General features: G+C 47.4%; 1 protein-coding gene across 1 annotated transcript; it reads right to left on the bottom strand.

Annotated features, from left to right (window-relative positions):
- Positions 1–2,459: 2,459 nt before the first annotated feature.
- On the bottom strand, positions 2,460–8,142 carry Lratd1 (LRAT domain containing 1). Its single transcript, XM_050142011.1, has 2 exons — positions 7,851–8,142; positions 2,460–6,836 (listed from the first exon to the last, which is right to left on the bottom strand). Exon 2 carries the CDS (start codon positions 6,798–6,800, stop codon positions 5,922–5,924), a length of 879 nt encoding a protein of 292 aa, XP_049997968.1. The 5' UTR covers positions 6,801–6,836; positions 7,851–8,142; the 3' UTR covers positions 2,460–5,921.
- Positions 8,143–9,314: the final 1,172 nt, after the last annotated feature.

Consider the following 9,314-nt stretch of genomic DNA (forward strand, 5'->3'; position numbering starts at 1 on the left):
AACTAAGTTTGAAACTTACATTAACATACAAAAGTAAATGGATTATAAAAGCTGACAAGCATAGCAATTATCTTAGTGTCTACTAATGAGTAATGTTTAATTAAAAAAACAAAACTAAAAACCCTGACCAAATGACATCAAATCTAATTATCCTAGCAAGGTAAGTCTGCTTTCTGTCTTTGTCTACAAACGAAGAACGTTTTTATGTTTTATGACTGTAGCAAGAGCTGCAATAATAACTTCCTCTGAATGAATAATCTTGTGATTGTGTGCAAGAAAAATCCCTCTTTGAGGTGAGAGAGAGACAAATGTGGGAGAAGCCAGAGTCAGAATTAATAGTTTGCTTTCATCTTTCTGACCAAAAGACAAGAGAAGAGCTTTTACATTTTTTGAATCCCTAGACTTTTCTAGAGGCAAAACTGAATATTCCAGACACCCTTGAATATGAAGCCCTCGGGCCCAAGCCTCCTGAGGAGCAGTTCTGTGAGCTCCCAGAGGCGTCCTTGTCAATTTTAGCAATGGAAGCTTATGCCACCTCCATACCTAAGGCAAATGGTATGCTCTTTGAATTTCTGAGTGATCAAGAGTTACTAAAAACCATCAAATCAAGACACCTGTTGTGCCTACTATGCGCCAGCTGCTGTCATCCACACCAGAGAAACTGGTGAAAGCCTGAAGCTGGTGGCCCGCTGCCATGGATGTGCTGCACCCAAAGCGTGGATCTTAACTCGCCCTCCTAACAAGGGCAGAAAAGACCATTTTCCACCCCCAACATATTCAAACACTTGAAATACTTACATTGTGGCATCCAGTGAGGTAACATACAGCCTCCAAGGTAAACTTTGAGTCATGCAGCGAGAGACCCTCATACATTATTGAAAGGTAAGAAAATATGGTCTTAGGTTTCCTCTGTTGTCTTCAGTTAGAATGGAGAATAGTTATTCCCCATTGTAAAGCTTATTAACTCATTACGTTTCATAACCTCCACTGTTGCCCCCATCATTATTCTTTTATCAGTTACCTCCTGATCTTTTCAGCTTTCCTTTGAATCTTGCTTTTGATTATGTTTTTCTAGTCAAAAAGGTGAAACTAAGCTGGATATAGCAGTACCTGTTCATAATTCCAGCCTTCAAGAGGTGTAGGCAAGAGGACCATTCTGAGGTTGAAGCCAATAGCCAGATCTACACTGAAAGTTCCAGGCCAGCCAGGGTTACATAGTGAGACCCTGTCTCAACAAACAAGCCAAAATTAAAATGATAATTAGCAGTGGGTGGCAGTGTGGGGGGGCGGGGCGGGGGACAACTAAAAGCTAACTGTTTAAATTTGTTGTTTGTGCTTGGTGTAGCCACAGCTCTTTGCTGCTCAAGTAAGCATGAAATATGTTAACACTTAACCCCTGGACATTCTGCCTTCTGTTTTTATAAATTTTATGCTACTTTTCATTCTGGTCTTTAAAGAAAAAAAATCTACGGGCTTGTGTGTGTGTCCCTCCACCCACCGTGTGTGTGTGTGTGTGTGTGTGTGTGTGTGACAAAATGTTTAGCTATTGGCAGAAATTTATATATGGAAATGTACGCGAATATCATTATGAACAGTCACATATGTGTATTCCTCTAATAGTTAAAACTTTAACTATTAAAGAAAATGAACTGACAGGGTCTAGGTGAAATATTCTCCAGCAGAAGCTCTTAACATTTCAAGCAGGGAAGTCTGCACTTTTCATCGGTAGTCTTTCCTGCATGCGGCAAATCATCTCTCAAAAAGCAAACACAAGCCAGTATCTTCATCTGTTGTCAGAAAAGACACGATGGGCCACAGCTCCATCATGCGTAGGGCCCAAATTCCACTTCAGCACCAATGGCAAACATAAAATAAAGCAAAAAAAACCAGCAAGGAGCTTTAAAAACAGGCATGCGGAGAAGAGAAAATTAGGGGCCTTCTATTGCTGTGTTAGGTACTATTGATTTTCCTTCATTTTTACTTTACTCTCTGTGTTAGGTGACTTGACCCTTTTAATTCTTAGAGATGCTGAAAACAGAAGAGAAACAGTCATCAGGGGATGCTGGAAGAGCATGAGGATAAACACACTGAGGTCTCAGGAAATTCGTCATTTTGTAAACATCAAAAAATACATTTCTGAAAAATGCCATTATTCATTCAAAAGTGGTCATCAAAGAAACACGATATTGAAGAGGAAACATGAACTTAAAATATCAGGTAATATCAATGGACTTAAAACTTGCTTCTGTGTCTGACAAACTATTATATTTTCTAAATGCAGATTAGCATATGTAATTCTTTTACTAACAAGCGGTCATAAAGGTCACTTAAATGTTAAATACTGAAGGACATTTTATACCTACCAATTTAGCTCATTGACACAACTGATTTTTTTCTTCTTTTTAATTTAGCACACACAACTTCTACAGAATTTCTTCTTCAAACAAAAGAGTATATACTTTAAGAGCAATGGCATTCGAGAGCTTTATTTTTCAGATGTATGCCCAATGTACCTTTCGCATCTGTTGTTGTTTGCTTGCTTTTTAATGCAGTAAAGCTCTCTGAGAAACATCTGCATTTTAAATTTGTTTTCTGATAGTAGTTTTCTTTGGAGATATGCCCCTTTGCAGGGGAGAAAAGGTAGAGGTGGCCTCTGCTTTGGTGAGGGTTGGACAGAACACAGCTTCACCCTCTCCACATCATGGGACTACAAAAACTAAATTGTCCTAAAATTAAAATGTTATTGTCCTTTTGCAAATGGTGGAAGACTCATGGCTTGATTCCTGCAACTAGTACATTCTAGAGAAAACAGTATTCGCCCATAATAAAACTCAAGTGACAGCTACAAAAGGATCTTCAACTTTTGCGGATCTAGCAACAGCAGCCTCAATAATGCTTTAAAATAGAAATCCCTTAGCTGGACAGTGGTGGCGCACACCTTTAATCCTAGCACTTGAGAGGCAGAAGCAGACAGATCTCTGTGAGTTCATGCCTGGTCTATAGAGTGAGTTCCAGGACAGGCTCCGAAGCTACAGAGAAACCCGGTCATGAAAAAACAAAAATAAATAAATAAATAAAATAGAAACCCTTTTTCCTGATCAAGCAATTAGATAAGATTCTCTCTAAAATGTACTCTGGCCGGGAGATGGTGGCACACGCCTTTAATCCCAGCACTTGGGAGGCAGAGGCAGGCAGATCTCTGTGAGTTCGAGACCAGCCTGGTCTACAAGAGCTAGTTCCAGGACAGGCTCCAAAACCACAGAGAAACCCTGTCTCAAAAAACCAAAAAATAAAATAAAATAAAATAAAATGTACTCTGACAGGTTTGTGCTAACAATCACCAAGAGATAGCAATCATTTCCATAGGAGCATGAGAAACCATAAAACTCCCTTTAAAATTTTTGATCGTTGTTTTCTTATTGTGAATTTGAAAAACTATTATCATTCACTAAGTCCTTGGTAAATCAATCTAACCATAAATGTTATTTCTCTGTCTTGCTTTCGTTTTCATTGTCATCAAATTTCAGCATGTATGAAGCTGATGAACCAGTCCCCTCTTGGCATGGCATATACGTTTCATAAAAGGAGTAATTCAGTTTGGGATCTGATAGAGACCAATGAGCTTCTTTTGCCCACTCACAGGTGGAAGACACAATGTCAAGAAGGAGTCCCAAGGGAACAAGTGCTTAGGATGGTGTTTAATTCAGCAGGAGCCAAGATACAGTAGGAGGACACAGGAAAGGATATGGCGTGTGGAGACACAATAAAGAATTTCGGTTTATGGACACCGATCTGTCATTTGCCAAAAGACTAAGTTAGAGAAAGAAATGACTTTCAGTTCTCCATACATGCAAAGGTTAAGTTTAGTTGTTACGAAGTTTTGCTGTTGGATGTGCTGAAAGGAAAAGCATACACAGTTTTAAAAAATAAATCACTCCGTTGGCTTCAGAAAAATACTTTAGTTCATATTTCATTGATTTGACCTTTTGACTCAAGATCAGAGGATGAATCCAACATGAAAACAAAACGAAACAAAAGAAAGCAACAACAACAAAAAAAATCCCCACAAAACAGAAACAAACCCTTTAGCATGAGAAAGGCATTTCCCTGTCGGCTAACTTCCACTAGTTTTTATTGCATTGTTTTCAAACGCCAAGGAACTGGCTTTGGACATAGTATTTGCTGTTCAACTGAGACACATCTGTCACTACTATGCAATTGCTCACAACCATTAGCTAAACACCGTGATTTGACAAACTCTCTCAGGACACTGTATATGTTCTCAGGTGTGTCTAGCACACGGAATCAAGTAACGACCAGTTAGGCTGTGGCTGTATCCCTTGGAGAAAATCCACAACTCTTGCCCAAAGGAAGGAGCTTCACATAACCGTGCTTGGAAAGACACACCTTCTGTCCTGGTTCTAAGAGCGCCTCCCTCTTCTCAGGAATAAACAGCAGGACAGGCTACAGAGGCGGCCCTAAAGCCCACCAACTCTTGATTCCTTTTGAAGGGGACCAAGAGGTGAGGTGCAAAAGATGAAATGAGGAAATTCATGATGATGATGATGATGATATACAACATGAAGAAAGAAAAGAACCCTCATGGAACTTGCTAGCAATCACCACAGCAGCAGACCCTTGAACTGACAAAAATTCAGTACAATATACACACTAATGAACAGCTCCATCATCACAGGGCAACTCCAAAAAGTCAGGGGGAAAAAAAGTAAATATAATATCCCCAAACAGAATTCTCATAAGAGTTGAGAAAAACCAGAGTGAAAGGCAATGTCAGCTAAACTCTTAGCTTAATTCCACTCCTAATGGCCCCCAGTATTTAAGCTATCATGGATTAAAGCCATGAAAATAAAAATTTCAATTTGAAATTTCATTAGCAGGTTGCTAAATATGATCAAGAGAAGCATCGACACTGTAGGCTTTGTTGACAACGTTGGAAAACTGCTGTTCCGGTTTTAAAAACAACCTCTACCTCCCCCCTGCCTTCTAAGATCTTCTAGTTAGAAAAAGCCAAACTAAAGACACTGGCTAGGCTGTCCTAATGCTGGTTTCTGGAATGTTGTAGATTCTCCCTGCCTTCTCCTCCAGTCCCTTGGAAAACCAGATTCTCTGAAACTCGGAGCAAGGAGGGAAGCAATCAAGGGGTTCTGAGCAAAAAAAGCCTCCTCCTTTTTACATTCAAGAGACCACACACCAGGTGAATTAGCTCCTTTTCTGGAGCGGGCAAGCCCTCCTTCCTCTAAGATGTGCTGAGCCATTTTCCTCCAGGGACCTAGAAGGCTTCCCTTCTGTCAAGGGTCGGTCAGTCCGGGAACTGGCGTCTGCTTCCAGCTGTGCAAACAGGGAAGCCAAACCTATCTAGCTCAGCCCAGAGTCTGGAATGCATTGTCAGAAGACCTTGGGCTGGAGAGCTGCAAAACAGTTCCTGGCAGCCTCAGGGTAACCTGGAGTCCCCGAAGTGCTCCCAAGTACACAGGACAGGCTCGGTTTCTGAGATCCTCGGGAGTTCAATTGTGCCCCCAAAAGAACAATTCTCACCTCCAACTGGTCTGTGTGTGCGCATCTGGGGGGTGACGATCCCCTGTGACTAAAGGGTATTTGCCCTGTCTGGTGAAAGATCATTGACCATTGGCTCTCGGGAAGGATCGTGTCCTTGCTCCCCTTTGCCCTTTCCCCGTCACAACCTAGGGGAAAGGCGCAGGTTAGGTCACCCCGGCATGGTCACCAACACCAAGGGCTGTCTTAGGGGAGCGTAGCTGTGCCCGCCCAGTGCCGTTGTGAGTTCCTGAAGCTTCCAGCGGCTGGCCCTGGACTCGCGAGCTAGGGGTCGTGGGGTGCAGAACTGCGGGGACAGGAAAGGAGCTCCGGACGTGAGAAAAAGCGCGGAAGGCGGCTGCTCTGGGTTACTCCTTGTCGTCCACAAAGTCCTCAAGCTCCTGCAGCACTCGCAGGCGGCCACTGGCGTCTATGCGGCGCTTCTCGCGGATGAGGTCCTCCAGGCTGTGGAAGCGGGCCGTGTGGACTTTGTTCTCCTCCAGATGCACCTTGAGATAATACTGCTGCTGCGGAGGTGGCGCGCCTGCCGGGACCTCCCCGCCAGCCTTGAACTCGCGTTTTCCGAAGCGGCACCAGGCGGCGAAGCTCTCGGAGTTCGTCCAGCAGATCTCCTCGCTCTTGAGGCCCAGGTGGCCGCAGGCGTTCTGCACCACCAGCTCGGCCACCAGCGGGCGGTAGCGGTACCAGCTATTCACCACCCGGCCCACGTTGGCCGCGCCCGCCTGGTACAGGCTGTCCTGGCGGATCTCGCCTTGGTGCAGGTGGATGATCTGCCCGCCGCCCACGTAGACGGCCCAGTGTGGGGCTGGAGCTGGCTGCTCGGACGCGGGCTGTAACCACAGCAGCTCCAGCAGGTCGCCGGGCTCGCAGATCGCGGGCAGTGCGGTGACCGCGTAGACACTCAAGTCGGCGCCCTGAGGGCCGCCGGTTACTTTGGAAAAGATGCATTCCTGGCCCCGGAAGGCTGAAAACTGAGTCTCGTTGAGGACGAGTTGGTGCAGCAGGTGGTGGTGGTGGCGGCTGGGGCTCTCTGGGCAGGGGCTGCAACCTGGGGGGCCCTTCACACCAAACTTGTCCGGCTGCCCGCGTTCGTCCAGGTCCTCCTCCTCATCCGAGAAAAAGTAGGCAACCCCGACCCGTAGCTCGTCCTTCTCAATCCCAGATGGGTCCCCAGTGGGCAAATCGCTGTAGTTGAGGTGGGTGATGCGGTCCAGTTGGTTGCCCATCAATGACGCGGCGAGGCCAGGGCCAGGAACTGAGATCTAGCAAGGGAGAGAGGATAGACATCATCAGAGTCCGGGATGACCCTCCTGGTGTCCCCTTCCCAGGTTGTTCAGTTTCCCAGGGGCCTGCAGCTTGGCTAAGCACCGGCACCAAAGTCGCCTGCGCCTGTCAACTTTGCAGGTCCTCCCTGGGGTAGGAAAGGGGACACAGAAGAAGCCGCCAGTCTGGAGGGCCAGAGCAGACACCATACCTCTCAACCAGCCTCCGACTCTGCCCGGGAACCCTGCCCTGTAACTTCCAGAGGAGAAATCACAGGCGGGCTAGAGAACATGCGGGGTTCAAGTGGGCGAAGAGAGCGCAGATTCTGGCAGGGTGGGAGATGGACACCCAGACGGAAAGGTGGGTGTCAAGTGAAGCCCTAAGACCCAAAGCTAGAGCAAGCTGAGCTCACATCGTGGTTGCCATCCTGTGCAGCCCACCTGCCCGTTTTGCGCTGGGTCACACCCCATCCCTGACAGCGGCTTGCACAATAACAGACTCGCTAAAAGCATTCACTTGACATCAGCAACATTTTGCACACTTGGAGTCCAGACACTGACAGCCTGGTACATACACCCACAGTGTTAATGTCATACACCCACAATGACACATCTTGGCGACCACACATTGTCAGCCTCACCCCCCCCCCCCATTCCTACACAATTCCGGACGTACGCCTGCACACTTGCCAATGCACGGACACTCAAGCACCGGGGCACACCTGCCCATGCAGGCAGGTACACTCTGCCCTCTCCTTGCTCGCCTTCTCCCTAGCAGAGTCAATCGGACTGCGCCAGGGCGAGGCAGCTCTGTCTAAAATACCTTAACAAAGAGATGGGGGAAGCAAGGCAAAACCGGTGGTGAGTATTAGTGCGGAGTGTGTGTGTGTGTGTGTGTAAAAGGTCTGCTTTCAACCCAAAGAGCCCCTCTCTTTCCTACCCCCAGCGCACGATCCACACAATCGGACGAAGAAAAACCATTTTTTTAAGGCAAAGAAAGCGGCTTATCCGTACCCGTGATTTCCCTGCTCCCGAAACCCCAAACTCCTTTTAAAGTCTCCAGGTCCCCATGGGTGCTGTGGAGGCGGCAGTGGCGAGTGGGTCCTGGCTGCGCGTGGGATTGCGGTTCAGATCTACCCGGAGGCAAGCAGTGCGGTGAGGTGCCCAGAGCGGTGCGGGTGCGCTCCGTGTCTACGCTGGCTTTGGCGTCTGATCCACCTGGCAAGTCCTGGCTCCACTCGGCTTTCCACAGCCGCGCCGACGACTCTTAAATCGCCTGAACAGCCGTTTTCCAGGCCCGCCCCGGAACGCGCCCATTGGCAGGGGCGAGCGCCCGAGCCCTGCCAATCTCTGCTGAGGGTGGGATCAGGGGCGGGTTTCCATTATGTTCCGCCCTTCCCAGCCCCCGCGTTCCCCAACCTCACTGCCTTGGGAGCGTAGGTGTTAGCACCGTGGGGGAGCGCACCAGGGGCGTGGTTTGTGCACCCAGCTGCTCCTTTGCAACCCTGGCAACTGAGAACACAGTCCGCCCGCGTTCGTGTTCTGTATTCCAAGGGGACAGATTCCAGAAGGAAAGCTGAGTTTGGGGGTGGAGGAGAAAAAAAATCCACTCTGCGTGGTTCAGGCACTGCGAGTGGCTGGGAACCTGGAACCACGTCTTTGAGGCTAACACTTGGGGCTTTGATGGGACTTCGGAGTCTTGTTTGGCTCCTGACTGTCGCGGAGTCGCTTCTGTTCCTGTCAGTCACAGACGCCTTAGGAATTGCAGAATGGCGCTCAGCGCCTGTCCTTTGAGCCAAGTGAAAGTGCTGACCCAGCGCCGGCGCCTGAATTTAAAAGGAGAGCCCCCGTAGGAGTCAAAGGCTACCAGAATGTTTGAGCCTTAGCTGTCCCCTTCCCTCTATGGGCCTGTCCTGTGACTTCAACCTCTCATGAAAGGATTGAATCTCAAATGCTGCTAGTTGTTACTAATGCACGAAACTGCTTCACAATTCTAGAACTAAGGAATTTGGTTTGGTTTGGTTTGGTTTGGGGTGAGGGTGGGGTTGCGGCGTTGGGGGAGGAGGTATCTGTTAATCCTTGAGGATTGAAACTCAGAGAATGCTCACCTTACTAGACCTGGATGGAGGTGGGTGGTCCTTGGACTTCCCACAGGGCGGGGAACCCTGATCGCTCTTTGGGCTGACGAGAGAGGGGGACTTGATTGGGGGAGGGGGAGGGAAATGGGAGGCGGCAGTGGGGAAGAGACAGAAATCTTTAATAAATAAATAAATTTAAAAAAAAATTAAAAAAAAGAAACTCAGAGAATGAACGTGCTAAAGATACTGGGCGCTACAAGATGACCTTCGTAAATGAAAATTCTAGGCTAACATTTTCCAGACTTCAATTGTCCTATGTTATGGAAGAGTTCTTAGAATTTCTGGTTCCTGTCTTAATGCTACCTTACACTCCAGCCAATGTTTCTATACACCATACCCC

This window comes from Alexandromys fortis, unplaced genomic scaffold (genome assembly GCF_014885135.2).
Source record: "Alexandromys fortis isolate MF-2015 unplaced genomic scaffold, M_Fortis_MF-2015_v1.1 scaffold_30, whole genome shotgun sequence".
Classification (NCBI taxonomy): domain Eukaryota; kingdom Metazoa; phylum Chordata; class Mammalia; order Rodentia; family Cricetidae; genus Alexandromys; species Alexandromys fortis.